This window comes from Petaurus breviceps, unplaced genomic scaffold (genome assembly GCF_028583685.1).
Source record: "Petaurus breviceps papuanus isolate PSGF00001 unplaced genomic scaffold, PetGlider_PUasm1.0 90849, whole genome shotgun sequence".
NCBI lineage: Eukaryota > Metazoa > Chordata > Mammalia > Diprotodontia > Petauridae > Petaurus > Petaurus breviceps.
This window is the reverse complement of record NW_027187361.1, coordinates 454,544-470,717: the sequence shown is the minus strand read 5'-3', so window position 1 is coordinate 470,717 and position 16,174 is coordinate 454,544. Positions and strand designations below refer to the sequence as shown.

The 16,174-nt window shown below is 39.3% G+C and overlaps 1 protein-coding gene across 3 annotated transcripts in view; it reads left to right on the top strand.

Moving 5' to 3' along the window:
• The window catches only part of TBL1X (transducin beta like 1 X-linked), a 345,971-nt gene that overhangs the window by 280,880 nt on the left and 48,917 nt on the right, over nucleotides 1–16,174 (top strand). For all 3 annotated transcript variants that reach the window (XM_069072808.1, XM_069072807.1, XM_069072809.1), the window contains 2 exons: nucleotides 6,549–6,694; nucleotides 15,693–15,939. In XM_069072808.1, coding sequence (XP_068928909.1) covers nucleotides 6,549–6,694; nucleotides 15,693–15,939 — 393 coding nt within the window. The remainder of the gene's footprint in view (nucleotides 1–6,548; nucleotides 6,695–15,692; nucleotides 15,940–16,174) is intronic.

Sequence of the window (16,174 nt, the reverse complement as noted above, 5' to 3'; positions counted from 1 at the left end):
GAATACAAAACTGGGAATCAAAAGGCTTGAGTTTTAATCAGCTCTCTGATGTCCTTTCCAACTCTTAAATCCTGTGGAATTAAAGAAAGTACATAGAAAACTACAAAACTGATGTGCTTTTTAAAAAAAAAAAATTATTCTGATCTAAAACATGAAATAAAATTAGCATTTTCATATATATTCATGTATATAGCAGAATAGAAAAAGGTTGCACATGAACCTGTGACTATTCTATCCTTTTAATTATATATTCAATGCAGCATGTAGCTTTCAAAGCTATTCTTGTCTGTTTCCTTCTGACTTGTGTTATCTTCTATGCATTCATCCCCCCATCCATTTTTTTTTACCTTATTGCTTTTGCTCATGATGCTTTCTATGCCTTTAATATCATTTCACTCCTCTTTACTTGCTGAAATTCCTACCCATCTTTGAAAACAACTCAGATTCAGCCATCTCTGTTCAGTCTTCCCTTGACCTTGACCTTGACCTTGTCCAATAATAGGCTACCCTCTTCCCCCAGATCCTGTGTAGTACTTCGAATATATTCAGACTGTAGTCTTCAAAAGAGCAGGGATGCATGTCTTTTCTAAATTTGGTATCTCCCCTAAGGTCTGCATGCAGGTTGTGTTAATGAATTAAACTGACTCAGAGCTTACATTAAAGGACCTCCATAATTTCGCCATGACCCACCTTTCCAACCTATTTCCTTCCATTCTCCAAAACAAACCCTCGATTTCAGCCAAACCAATCTGTTTTCTTTCTCTTAAGACATATCACACTTCAGCTAATGTTTTTCTTCTGTTACAAGTATCTTTTCTCTTCTGAATATTCAAATGTTGCCAGTGGTTCCAAGGGTCAGATCCATGAAGCCTTTTCCTCACTTCTCAGTCTAATGATCTATACCATTTAACAATTTATATGGTTGTCTCGGTGTGTAGTACTCAGTTGTACTTAATGCATACAGTGTTGAAATATTTCTTACTTTTTCCACACACAAGTCCTGCCTTCAGATTTTAAGTTCTTTAAGGGTAAGGCTTATTATATGGTCCAGTTCTTTATGTATCCTGTAGCTTCCTGAATAATTCTCTGAACATAGTAGGAGCTCAATTAATATTTGTGAATAAATGAATCAGAAAATGGGCTCTTTAGATTTCTTGGCAAAATAAATAAATAAATAAATCTTGATCAGTGATTCAGGGATAGGACAATTAGGGAAAGCTGCCAGTTGGGTTTTTTCCACTCCCAAGGGGAATGTTATATTCAGAAATACTTTTTATAACTCCCATTGATTTTGGTCATGGGTTTTGCTATTCAAGGTAACCTAGGTTTTAACTTTACTGCCTCCTTCTGCCAAAATCATTGTAGAAATGGTTTAGTTTATTCAGTTTAATGGTTTAATTTATCCTTATCTTAAGATGAGAACATGGAAGCAAGAAAAATTAATAATCATAATGAACATTTATATAACACTTTAAGGTTTGCAAAGTACTTCATATGGATTATTTCATTTGATCTTTACAACATCAGTAGATGTTATTATTCTCCCCAATCTACATATGAGGAAATTGAATCTCTGGAAGTTAAATGAGTTACCGCAGGCCACGTAGATAATAAATATCTGAAGATTGGAACTCAGGACTTCCTGATGCCAAAGATATAATGCTGTCCACTGGGCCATGTAATTTCCTCTAACTAAAAAAAAAAAAAAAGTTCAAAACACCTATTCAAGTCAACAAATTCTTAATATGAATTTTAATCTCATTCCAGTCTGTTTATGGTTGACTCAGAAACACAAACTTCATTTAGCAGTAGTTAATGATGCAGGTCATGCAATTAATGGAAAGTTGATCTCTAATCCATTACATTCTTGTAACGTTCTTAATCATGGCATCTATCTACCCAGAGTAATGCTGAGTCTGTGAATTGTATCATGAATCTATCTTATCTTTCCTAAGTGATAAGCTCCTTGAGCATAGAAATATTTTCTAGAAAAACGTCATTATCTATTGGTACTCAGTTAGGTCTCGCTAAAAGGAGAGGACCCAGGGATGTCTAGGTGGTACAGTGAATAGAGCGCCAGCCCTGGAGTCAGGAGGACCTGAGCTCAAATTCAGCCTCAGACACTTGACACGAAAACTAGCCGTGTGACCTTGGGCAAGTCACTTAACCCCAAATTGCCCTCCAAAAAGCAATCAATCAATAAATAGATAAGAGGAGAGGATAGGCAGACTAATAATATAATATGGATAAGGCTTAATGATATCAAAAAGTTATGTCTTTTGAAACCCATTTTTATAAGTTTATTTTTAGTTTTCAACATTCATTTCCATAAGTTTTAAATGTTCTCCTCCTCCCTCCCTTTCCCCCTCCCCAAGATGGCCTGCAATATGATATAGGCTCTACATATACATTCCTATTATACATATTTTCACATTAGTCATGTTGTATGGAAGAATTAGAACAAATGGGAAGAACCATGGGAAAGAAAAAAACAAAACAAAAAAAAAGAAAGAGTCTGCTTCACTCTTCGTTCAGACTCCATAGTTCTTTCTCTGGATGTGGATGGCATTTTCCATCATGAGTCCTTTGGACTTGTTTTAGGTCCTTGCATTGCTGAGAAGGGTTAAGTCTATCAAAGTCAGTCATCGCACAGTGTGACTATTACTGTGTACAATGTCTTTCTGGTTCTGCTTACTTCATTTAGCATCAGTTCATATATGTTTTCTAGGTTTTTCTGAAGTCTGACTGCTCCTCATTTCTTACAGCACAATAGTATTCCATTACATTCATATACCACAGCTTGTTCAGCCGTTCCCCAAGTGATGGGCATCCCTTCAATCTCCAGTTCTTGGCCACCACAAAAAGAGCTGCTATAAATATTTTTGTGCATGTGGATCCTTTTCCTATTTTTATGATTGCTTTAGGATATAGCCCTAGAAGTTGTGTTGATGAGTCAAAGGGTATGCATGTTTTTATAGCCCATTGGGCATAGTTGAAACCCATTTTTTTAGGTTAAATAAAGCAACTAAATATGGAGGTCTGGAGGTCAAAAGAAGGTCAGGACTAGAGATAGATGTAGAAGGCACTTTATTTTACTGTATAATGGAATTGCTTATTTTATTCCATAAATTAAATAAAAAGACATCTACATATAGGAATAATGAATGAAGTGACTCAAGGAAAAACTTTCGAAAGAGAAGACACAAAGGGCCACATTGGAAAACTTGGATTCCTACCCTGAGTGTGGGGAAAGGCTAAGGACAAAGAAGAAATTAGAATCCGTGATCCCAAATGAATAGAGGACGTTCAGAAGGAAGGGCTTCACCACCATCAGATGTTAAGGAGGGAAAGGATGGATGGCCAAGGAATTTAAAACAGCAATTGTATTTGGCAATTGCTAGGCCATTGGGTGACCTTTAAGGAGAATAGTAGTGATAGAAGTCAGACTGCCAGGAATTTAGGATTATGTGGTGAGTGGGTAAAGACATAAAGTAGAGAGAAGAGCAGGTTGTGCAGAGGAAGAGATTGGAAATTCATGAAAGACCAACAAAATAATGTCAAAAAAGAAGTATAGGGGATGTGATCAGAATTGTAAGTAACAGAGATTAGACAAAACCAAGAATTGGGTATACTTTTTTTTCCTCTGAGATAGGAGGAAGGAAGGAGAGAGTGATGGACCTGAGAAATTTTAAGGCCTGAAAGACTTTGGATCCATCATGTGTGTGATGGTAGCCCCCCCACCCTTTTTAAACCAAGAGTCACATGAATTTAGTTTTTAAATAGTAATTATTTTTGAAGGTTTTTAAGAACCAAAATTTTCAAGTCATTTATTTTTCAAATTAAAATAGGAAGTATTTAACTTAAATATAGCAGCAAATATTGATAAAGCTTTAATTTTTTATTATGGTGGGAAAAAAGTGAGACAATGAGGGTGATAGAAAAATAATTGAGAATGACTATAAGAGAAAAGCAAAGGCAGAAGAAGGTTTAGCAAAAGACAATGAAAGATGGATTTTCATGTAGTAATATTTCTGTCTTTTAGTTTATTGCAGCTAAAGACTTTTAAAATTACGTAGCTTTTTAAAAAAAAATTAGCTCTTGGTAATTTCCCCAGAATCAAATAAATTTAATCAGTAATCTGAATTCATCTTTAAATGCCCATTTTACAAATGAAGAAACTGGGACTCTGAAATTTAAACTTTATTCATGTCACAAGTCAGTCAACCATCATTTACTATGCTAAGTGATAGGGATAATAAAAGAGGAGCTAGGTGGTGCCATTGTGCACAGAGCACTGGGCCTGGAGTGAAGAAGACTCATCATCTTCCTGAGTTCAGATGTGACATCAGACTAGCTGTGTGACCCTGGGAAAGTCACTTAAAACCCAGTTTTGTCTGCCTCAGTTTCCTCTTCTGTCAGATGAGCCAGAGAAGGAAATGGCACACCGCTGCAGTATCTTTTCCAAGAAAACTCCAAATGGGGCCACCAAGAATTAGACATGACTGAATAACAGCAGAGAGATAATAACAAAATGCCTGGGGTAGGGGGGTGGAGGTGGGAACAGCCCTTGTTCTCAAGGCTTAATCTGGTAGCAGTTCATGGAAGAGACATGAGTTAGTGTGGCCTTAGGAGTCTGTTTCAGTAATTCAGCCCTTAGGTGATAAGGTCCCTGAACCAGGATATTGAGTAACCTTAGAGTAGGCTTGGAAGTTGATGGGGTCCTGGGCACAAGGAGTACTTATGTCCAGTTGGGAGGGTGAGCTATTGGGAAGACAGAAAAAAAAGAGAGATTTTAAACCTGGATGACCTATAGAGAATTCTGCAAATTTGCCCTAACGTAATTAATAGATTCTAAACTTGCTTTATGATGATGGGGTGAATCTAGTTAGAGTGTATGTCCAAGTGCTGCCTTCTTTGTCACCTCCTGCAGATGGAATGGATTGTCATTTGGTTTCAACATTAACTGATTGGAAAAAATAATTCCTCATCAAAAGCATGTAACCACATCTGCACCTCAGCCTAGGATCTATATGTTAAATAAAAGTTCATTAAGATTATGTATATAGCTGTCCTAAGGAAGGGTGTGAGAACTGCCCTCTAGGCTGTGAGACACTTTCTTCAGCACTCCCGCATCCCTTACTTTTGTGCTGGCCCTCCTAGCACAGAGGAAAATGGCCTAATAAACTAGTTTACCTTTAAACCAAAAACAATTTGTTATCCTGTGAAGGGCTGTTAACATTTTAAAAAGAGAGACCCTGATGAAGCCAAGGAGTCTCTTTAATGGTGGTACTTAAGGCAGTCATGACACCTGAGTGGGGAAGATTTGGGGGTGAAGGGGGGGAAGGACAGAGGATGTCTCTAGAGGTCATAATAGCCACTACCTAGTGTACCAGCTAAACCCTGACCATTCATATAGCTAGATGGCAGAATGAATAGAGTGCTGAGTTCAAATCTAACCACAAACACTTAATAGGTATGTGATACTGGGCTAGTCACTAAACCTGTTTGTCTCAGGTTCCTCATCTGTAAAATGGGGGTAATAATAGACCCCCCCCCAGGGTTTTTGTGAGGATCAAATGAAATAATAATTGTAAAGTTCTTATAGTGCCTGGTAAGCACTGGGTAAATGTTAGTTGTTGTTATTACTATTATTATTTGGGGGTTTTTCCCATTCACTTAAAAACACACACAGAGACTTAACTACTCAACCCAAGCTTCTTTTCTTTAAATACCATCACATCTGCCTTGTTTCCCCTGGTGTTTAAATCCAAGCCCTTTCAAAGAAAGCTTAATTCTAGGATATACTTTTAAGTAGCAAGCATTTTAAAAATCACCCCAGCTCGCTAAGAAGGTGACAGTTCAGGAAAACAAGGAAGAGATCATGAAGAAAAAGCTCACTGTTAACCAGCAGCTGATATCAGCAGCCGGGAGAATTCCTTATTTATTTCTATTGACAAAACTGTCTGAGTCCAGAAAAGAGATCCAGACGAGGGTATCATTTTTTCCTGGTGCTTCGTCATAAAATTAATTTGTTCTCTGTGTCCAGTCGTAGCGCTGAGCAGAGGATTTTCCTTTCCTTATCTTCTGTTAAAGAATGGCTCCCTTGTGTCAGCCACAGCAATGCTGGGGCCATGTACAACCTGTGCAAAGAAAAGATCTCAGGCCTGAGCTTCTGGAAAGATTGATACTAACCTAAGGGGAAAAGAGATTTGAGTCAAATGTTTATCAGAGTATGATCCAGCCAGAGCATATTCCTTATTCTTTTGGGGTTTTTTAATTACTGGGGGTTTTTTTATTGAAACTAAATCATTTCATTTCTAAATGTTTTTTTCTCTCACAGCCCAGTTTTTCATTTGCCAAAAAAAAAACAAAAAACCTCTCCTCTTCCCACTTTCCCACCACCCGCATAACCCAAAACCAATCATGGTGGATTCTGAGTTAATTTCTACACGTTGAAGTTTTAAACAATAATCAGGTTTAGAAATAAACGGATATGCTACTGTCAATAAACTTGGGTTTCATGTCATGGCTTGTTTTCCTGCTTTTAGGTTTTTCCCATTCGGCCTTCACATTTGGTATTGAAAGTCACATCAGTCAATCCAATATCAATGGAACACTAGTGCCACCTGCTGCCCTCATCTCCATTCTTCAGAAAGGCCTGCAGTATGTAGAAGCCGAGATCAGCATCAATGAAGTAAGTCACTTTACTGCCACAAGCAGAATGTACACAATTACAGGTGTGCTTTAGTTAAAAGCCAGTCAGAGCAATCACACGTTTGGGGAGGAGTGTTTGAAAACTCCTAATGTCTTGGAAAAACAAGTATTAATTAAATATTTACTTGCAGAAAGGTATTTTTAAGTGTTTCACCTTTGCTTTTAATTTCCCTCATAAATTTGGGACTTCTAGTTACCTAGAAGTAAAAATAGCAGCAAGCTTCCCCTGCTTTTTACACATCTGTGTTTTCTGCATATATAGAATAGCGATCATATTTAGTATGTAAACAGCACATTTTCAAATCATACAAAAAGTACACAGCAGCTTTTCATCGACTTAATATTTTGGTGTTATGCTCATTTGGTGAGCACACCTCACAGGGAGGGTGTCTTGTCTCTTTTCTTTTTACTCTGCAAGCAGGTGGGTAAAAAAGTGACCACACAGGAAAGACAGATGGTACTGCTTTACCTGAATTAAACAGAATAAAGAAGAAGTTGTGATCTCAAGGTTATTATTATATCTTCCTTAAGAGAGTAGAATTGGTAGCAGAAAACTAAAGCATGGTTTTTAAACGAAAACCTGAAATAGCTTAATTGTTTCCTCCCACTCAATCCCCCAGTTCTTTCCTACATGATTTAAAAATTTTAAATGAAAGAACAATTGTCTCGTAAGCTACTTTGGCTTCAACAGACTTCCTTTGACATAATTTCTTTTGTGGTGGTTGCTTCGTTTTTATTCATTTTTTTTCTCTTATCCTGCCTTCATCTTGGGTTTCATTTGAATAGCTTCTTCATGGCCTTCCAGAGTTTCAATAGAATTGTGTTACTCAGCTGTATTCTTAAGACCTTCACCTATTATTCTCCCCATTACCTTACACTTCTCAGATGCTAGTTTCATAAACCATTGGTTCCCAAAGTTTTTGAGTATAAGAATCCCTTTTATAGGGGCAGCTAGGTGGGGCAGTGAATAGAGCACCAGCCCTGGAGTCAGGAGGACCTGAGTTCAAATGCACCTTAAGACACTTAACACAAACACTAGCTGTGTGCCCTTGGGCAAGTCACTTAACCCCAATTGCCATACCTTACCTCCTCCAAAAAAAAAAAAAAAGAATCCCTTTTATGCTAATTTCATAGACATCAACCTGATTGTAATTGTGGAATCTTTGGCATCTATTTGGTTAAGAAAATAATGCAATATGGGCGTCTGAATACATATGTGAGTGTGTGTGTATGTGTACAGGTGTACATAGAGGGCACATGGTCAATTGAATAGGAAGGGATGATATTTAAAAGGTGAAATTGAGAGGTGAGAAAACTATAATGAGAGGAGATGGGGAGAGACAGAGTGGGGTAAATTATCTCATAGAAGAGGCAAGGGAAAACTGTCACAATGGAGGGGAAGAACAGGAAGGCAAAAGGGAATGGGTCAACCTTACTGTCATTGAATTTGGCTTAGTGAGGGAACGACATACACACTAAATAGGGGATCTCACCCTACAAGAGAGTAGGGGGGAAGGGGATGAAAGGGGAGATGATGGAAGGGAGGGCAGGCTGGGGGAGGGAAGTTGGAAGCACCCACTTTTGAAAAGGGACAGGATCAAAGTAGAGAATAGAACAAGTGGGGGGCAGGATAGGATGGAGGGAAATATAGTCAGTCTTTCACAATATATCCCCTGTGTTAATGTTTTGCATAGCTACACATGTACAACCTTTATTGAATTGCTTATCTTCCCAGTAAGTGTGGGTGATGAGGGAGGAAGGGAAAGAATCTGGAATTCAAAGTTTTAAAATCAGATGTTTAATACATACATACATACATATATGTGTGTGTATTTTACATGCAACTGGGAAATAAGATATACAGGCACTGGGGTGTGGAGATCCATCCTACTGGAAAGTCGAACAAGGAATGGGAGAGGAGAGAGGAGAGAGCAGATTGGGGTAGGGGGTATACAGTAGGATCGCTGTTTTGGGGTGGTGGGTAGAAGAAAGACAGGGAGAGAATTTGTAACTCAGAATCTTGTGGAGATGAATGATGTAAACTAAAAATACACATTTTTTTTAAATAATGCAAATTATTGCTTGACTTCTCAGTGGGGAGGGGAGGAACTGTAGAAAATTGTAAACTCAAAATTTTAAAACTGAAACTTAGGAGAAAACAAAATAATTTAAGTACACAAAGATTCTGTAATTTCAGCAAGGGGAATTTCCTACTTAAATCCATATACAGACTGCAAAGACTTTGACTTAATGGGTAAGTTCTAGAGAGTTGTGAGTCACATAGAAGTTAAATGACTTATAATAGGTCATACGCTAGTATAAGAGGCGGGATTAGAACCCAGCACTTACTGATTCCCATCCCAGCACTCTACCCCATGAAGCAGGAAGCATATTGACAAACAGCTACCATGTATTCAGTAATACTTTAAATGAATTTGTATTTTATTAATCACAGCAACATCTATATATAATTTCAGCATAAAAATACCAATATCTGGTATTCATTCAGTGTAGCAAGGTTATGTTTCCTTACTTAGTGTACTTACTTTGTTAGAAGCCAGTAAAGAATGAAATGACAATCTCTGATATGCATATAGATTGAAGAAACCTTGCAGTAATTCTGCATCCCTTCCCCACCCGTGGGGATCTTCATCCCACAGAGACAGAATCACTGTCTTGGACACTTAAAAACATCTTCATAACCTTCACCCTGATCCAGTTTGCACAGCTGGTAGAACCAATCACTCATCCAGTCTTTCTGAAACTGAAGTATGATAGTGTCCACAAGGGTTGTCCTGTACTCCAAAATATTTTAACAAACCTCCTTCCCAAGGCTGCTAAGGAATCAATCTTGTTACAAATCTCCTTGTCTTCCATTTCCCTCCAGACTCGGGCGCAGGACAGTTTGCCTAAAAATAATCACCCTGTCTTTGCTCTTCCCTCATCATACGCTTCTTTTAGTACAACACAAAGTGTGGCAGCTTCTGATCCTAATATCTTTTAAGTTCTACTCTTGTTTTCAACCACATTTCCCCTGTCCTTTCTACTTATATTTCTTTTTCTCAGATCTTGAATCTTTCCCATATCCCCCTTTTTTTTTTTAATTGTGAAAAATCTTTTGTCCATTTCTCCTCTTTCCCCATAATACCTCTTCTAAATTAGGCTGTGTCTTCCCTTCCCCATGACCTCTTCCTCCTATTATCTTTCTTTATCCAAGGGTACTAATTAGGTCTTCTCTGTGTTCTTTTAACTGCCTCTATGTTCCTCACTTCCCATTGTTCATTTAAATGCTTGATCAGTGTGTTTCTATTCTGTCCAATTCTCAGGAAACACTTCCTCCTCTGCCTTGTCTCACTCTTTTTACTCTCCCACAGTAGGTCATGGGATTTAGAATGGAGCCCAAGAGATCATCTGTTCACAGGATTATAGTACCAGACTTTAAAAATAAATGAATGATACAGATCCTATACTTGACTATAAGCTGCCTGGGGGGGGGGGGGGGAGAGGAAGGGGGACAAAATGTGAAACTCAAGGAATTGTGGAATTGAATCCTGTAAACTAAAAGGAAACAAACAAATTAATAAGAAAATTTTAAAAAATAAATGAATGAATAAATGAATAAGGTCCTCAGAGTCTCTAACTCCTTCCCTCCCACCCACCTCCCTGTATAGATACTGAAATTGAAACTTAGCAGGATTGTGACTTGTCTGGTCACACAGGTAGTAAGCATTAAAGATGGGATTTGATCTCTTGTCCTCTGACGGCCATGTCATCTTTTCTTGTAACTGCCTTGACATGTTTAACTCACCCAAGGTCATCTAAAACAGTGACAATATAACAAGAGGCAAAATAAAATAACTCCTCATTTATCACTGATATCTTTAAAAGTAAAAAAAAAAAGAAACAGTTTTAAAATGTTGAAGTGTGCAAGAGGTTTTAATAATTAATTTAGACAGTCACTGCTTTTAATATAATTGTTGCCAGGGTCAAATTCTATTCAAAAGAAACTTACATTTTTCTAATACTGCTGACTGAACCTAGTCAGTTCATTGCTGAAAATGTCACAATGAAAACATGTGCAAAATGTACTTTTAATGCATTTATACATCAAGTCAGGGCCAGCTTTGCAGGTTCAGATTTCATATGGTTACAGTGTGTGAATTTGCTTCGACTAAAAGGAATTTTCTGCTGTGTGTGGAGAACTGTGCAGAGCTCTCAAAATCAGAAACTTAAATTGATGTCGATGCAAGCAAGGAGTCCAGCTGAGGGGAGGAGCTCATCCAGATAGGAAATTTAAATGTTTCTGTAATTGTTCAGTTAATGGAATCAATATTTGGTCAAGGTCTAAACCCAAGAATGGGTTTCATATTCACCTCAAATACCACCTTAATCCAAGGTTGGTAAATAACTTAATTTAATATATGAAATGGACAGATTCCATAGAAGTCAGGTCTGGATTCATTCAGGGAGAGTTAACTTTTGCAGACATTCCCTGACTTGGACTTGAAACCTTTAAAGAGCTCATTTTAATACATATAAAGGTGGGTTATTCATAGAGATTCCCTAAGTTCCAAAAATAACAATTTTAGTACAAAAATGTGTATCATTTTCTAAATTTCCTTAATATATGTGACAGTGCTTAGGAATCAATTTATCAAACATTTGTTACATACCTTTTTTGTTATTTTATCCCTAGTACCTACTGTGTGAGAAATAAAATGGCATGGGACATGAAGGGCAAATCCCCAAGTCAGACAGGCTCCAGGCCTGCCTCTGGACCCCCTAGGTGTGGGACCATGAGCAAGTAATGCTTAGTATCATCGACCAAAAATCTCTTAACTACCCAATCCATTACCTCTTTTTCAGTCCTCATATTCCCCATAAGGCTTCCCTTTTCCGTGTTTTCATGGCATTGCTTTCTCTTGGTCTTCCTCCTTGTTGACTGACCACCACTTCTTAATCTTTTTTGCTAGATTATGAACCCTATCGCTCCTGTAAATGTGGGTGTGGCTGAAAACTTGATTCCAGGTCCTGAGCTCCCCTGTAGCCTCTCCCTTCATCACCACATCGGAGTCTAAGGGTTTCCTAATTGTTGTGTCTGTGCAGACTACCTGCTCTATGTTTCCCTCCCTAATTAGATTCTACTCATGTCCAGTCCTCCATCACCAGCTGCCCACTAAGTATCTCAAGACCGCTCAAACTCATCATGTGTCCAAAAGAGAAGTCATTCTTTCTTTTCCCGATTGCTTCTCAAACTCACCTTCTGGGCCTTCTTATTTCTGTTGAGTAGGCAATCAAACTTCTTTTACTTGGGGTTGACAGGGTAGCCCAGTGGGTAGGACACTGGACCTGGAGTTGAGAGAAGACATGTTGACAGTCAGTCTCAGACACTTGTTGGGTGACCCTAGCCAAGCCATTTTTCCTCTGTCTCCCTCAGTTTCCTCATCAGTAAAAGGATAATAATAGCATATATCTTGCAGGGTTGTCATCAAGGTAAAATGAGATGAATGCTGAATATTATTGTTCATCTTTGACTCCTTTTTTTCATGCCTTATAGCCAGTCAGCTAGAAAATCTTTATCATTTATGAAAGTACTTTTTTTCCTTTTTGGAGGGCAGTTGGGGTTAAGTGACTTGCGCAAGGTCACGCAGCTAGTAAATGTTAAGTGTCTGAGGCTGGATTTGAACTCAGGTCCTCCTGACTCCAGGGCCAGTGCTCTATTCACTGGGCCACCTAACCGCCCTATGGAAGTGCTTTTCACCCACATCTCTCCAAGCTGCCCCTTCTTTCCACTGTCACAGCAATACCTATAGTTACCTCTCATCTGGACTGCTTTAATAGCCACCTGCCTGATTCCCCAGCCTTAAATCTCCCTTTCTCCAGTCTGTCCTTCACATAACTGCTAAACTGATATTCCTAAAGCACAAGTCTAACTGTAACTCCCCTGATCATGAAGCTTCTGTAGCTGGCATTTAATGACCTTCACAGCTCGGCTCCCCCATCTTTGCAGACTTGTTTGTTCTTGCTTCCCCTCACTCACTCTCCCATCCAGCCAGATTGACCGACCTGCCATTCCTCAGAGGCGACGTGTCTTCCCCAGCCTCCATACCCCCCCATGCCTGGAGACCTCTTCCTCCTAGTCTCTGCTTCTTAGAAGAATCTCGAGCCCTGGTCAGAGCTTCGTTTGAGGGCCACCTCCTATGAAGCCTTTCATTATCCCTTGACTTGAAGGAGGAACTGTTTCCATTTTTGTCATTTTATCCCTAGTACCTATCGCAGTTCTTGGCACATAGTAGGTGCTAAGAAGTATTTGCCAAAATGGGGTATAGAAATCCATCTTCCCTACCAGAAAGTAAGGGGTGGGAGATGGAGGAGAATATAAGAGAGAACAGACTGGGGGAAGGGGTATTCAGTATGCTTGCTGTCTTGGGGCGGGGCTGGGGGACAGATGGGAAGAAAATTTGTAACTCAGAATTTTGTGGAAATGAATGTTGAAAACTAAAAAAGAAAGAAAAAATAAGTGTTTTCAAAATTAAGTTACAGACAAGCTATCTATTGCCATTAGTGAATGGAGTTTCCATACCAGTGAAAAGACGGGTCCCAAGATGAAATAAGATGTGGTCCTCAGATGAGTAGAAGGGATACGACTTGTTCAGTGACAACTGTGACACAGTAGAGAATAGGATGTGAGGAATCTGAGGAGGGGGAGATCGTTTCCACGTGGGGAACGAGGGAGGTTTTGTGGACAAGGAGTTGAAACCTAAGTTGGGCTTGGGGAAATAACAGTAATAACAACAGTTAACATGTATATGGTATTTAATACATGTATATGGTATGTATGTAACATGCATGTGGCATTTAATACATGTTTATGGTATTTAATACACTGTAGTTGGCACTCTACAATTACTACTTCATTGGTCCTCACAGCAGCCCTGGGAGATAAGAGCTATTCTTATCCCCATTGTACAGATAAAGAAACAGAGGCAAACATTAAATGACTTGCCCAGGGCCATGTAGCCGGGAAGTATCTAAGGCAGGACTTGAACTCAGGTCTTCCTGACTCTAGGCCCAGTGTTCTCTCCACTCGGTGACCTAGCTGCCCACCAGTCATGGGGAGACAACAGTAGCAAAGGCAGATGAAGAATGGGATTTACAAGAGTTAGATCATCTGGGATGAAATGTGAGTGTTTAAAAGAGTACTAATACAAAACTGAAAAGGTAGATTGGAGCCAAACTGTAAAGGGCCTGCACTGCCACATTCCCACTTCTCCAGGATGATTGCTGGACGAGCACTTTTTTTGCTTTTTAAAAATTTTCAATAAAAAAAAAGCTGGTTTTTTGCTTATTAAAAATTAACTCTGCCCTTACCTTTTGCTACTGTGTCTCAAAGGTTTCATTTGTTTTGTTTCCCCTTGAATTTTTTTCTTTAAAATACATCCGGATACTATTTTCCTACTAAAAAGAAATCAGTGACCTAATTTTATATATTATATAGAGACATTTTTATATTTTATGTGTGTACATATATATGTATAATTTTACATATTGTTCAAAAATTCTGCCCTATGACATCTTTCGTAACTCTGAGGGCTAGTGCCTTCTCTCCCCAAAAATTTACCTTAGATTTATTTTTACATGTGTTTGCAATATATGTGTCCTTATATTTGTATTTTGTATTGATAATTTATGTAGGATTAAAGCATGTATATAGTGCACTATACAATATGTTGTATGTGGCACAACGTACACATATAAATAATTTCCAGTATATGTATACTACATGTATTATTATTCCATACAAATATGTATGTATTATATGCATGCATATATAAGCAATGCTACTACATGCATTATTATATAAATATTCTGTGCAGGCATACATTATGTCATACAATATGCACCTATAAACAATATGTATATACACATAAACAAAACATATGTACTAAATGCATTATTATATATGTATTATGATGTATACATCATATGCGTACATGTATAAGCAATACTTCTAGAAGACCCCCTGCAGGCATTATCATATAAATATTCTATGCAGACATACATTATGTCATACAGCATACACATATAAATAATGCTGCCACGTATATCCTACATGCATCATTATATGTGTATTATAATATATGTCCTATGCATACTTGTATAAGCAGTACTTCTACATGACCCACTCCATGCATTTATAGAAATATTATGTGCAGACATACATTATGTCATACAGCATACACATATAATAATGCTGCCACATGTGTTATTATGTGTGTATTACAATGCATACATGTATAAGCAGTACTTCTACATGACCTGCTACATGCATTGTCGTATACACACAATACCTACTTGTTATATACAGACGTGCACACATGATGCTGCTCCATCCAGAATAACTTATGTAGTTTGTAGCACAACATATGCTGTATACATGATGTACATACTGTTGCATACACATACATGAGCAATGCTACTGCACACATGTCACAGGCACTGTCCTATATTATATGCATATGTAAACAATACTGCTGCATTCACAGTGGGTGTGCGGTGTGTCGTATGATTTGCCTGTGTGAGCGGCGCTTCTACATATGACATGCCTGATAATGATGCACATAGAATGTATGTAGTAGTACGCATGCCTGACGACAAAAGCAACAATAATAATAATAATAATAGTGTGTATATATGTGTGTGTGTGTGTGTGTTTGTGCTGTCACTCCTTGAGGGTGGAACAGGCAGTTCCGTCTCTGTAATTACATGCCCAGTGCCCCACAGGGCAGGCACCTACTTAGTGAATGCCCCCTGACTGAAGACGGATTGCTAGCTCTGGGATCGTCCTCAGACCGGACTTAAGGCCCGGTTTGGGGCACTGAGCCCCGGGGTGACCGCACATCAGCAACGTCATCTCCTGGCCACGGGAGGGGGCCTGGCACCGAGCCCGTAACCGCCGCCGCTCTTCTCTCTTCCAGGACGGTACAGTCTTCGATGGCCGCCCCATAGAGTCCCTGTCGCTGATAGATGCCGTGATGCCTGATGTGGTCCAGACCCGACAGCAGGCATTCAGAGAAAAATTAGCTCAGCAGCAAGCCAATGCCAATGCCGCCGCCGCCGCCGCCGCCGCCGCCGCCGCCCCCGCCCCCGCCGCCTCGCAGCAAAACCCAGCGAAGAACGGGGAAGCCACGGTGAATGGGGAGGAGAGCGGGGCCCACGCAGTGAGTAAGTGCAGACCCTCCCGGCGGGGGGTCTCTCGGGGGCCGCCTGCAGAGCGCAGCCCTTCTCTGTCCTCTCTGGGAGGGGTCTCCAGGCTTCCTTTTTCTTCACCAGCCTAGGGTCTTCGTGATGGATGATGGGTGGGAGGGAGCGAGGGAGCGAGGGAGGGAGGGAGGGAGAAGAAGAAGGAGGGGAGGGGGAAGGGAGGAGGAAGGAGAGAGAAAAAAGAGGGAGGGAAGGA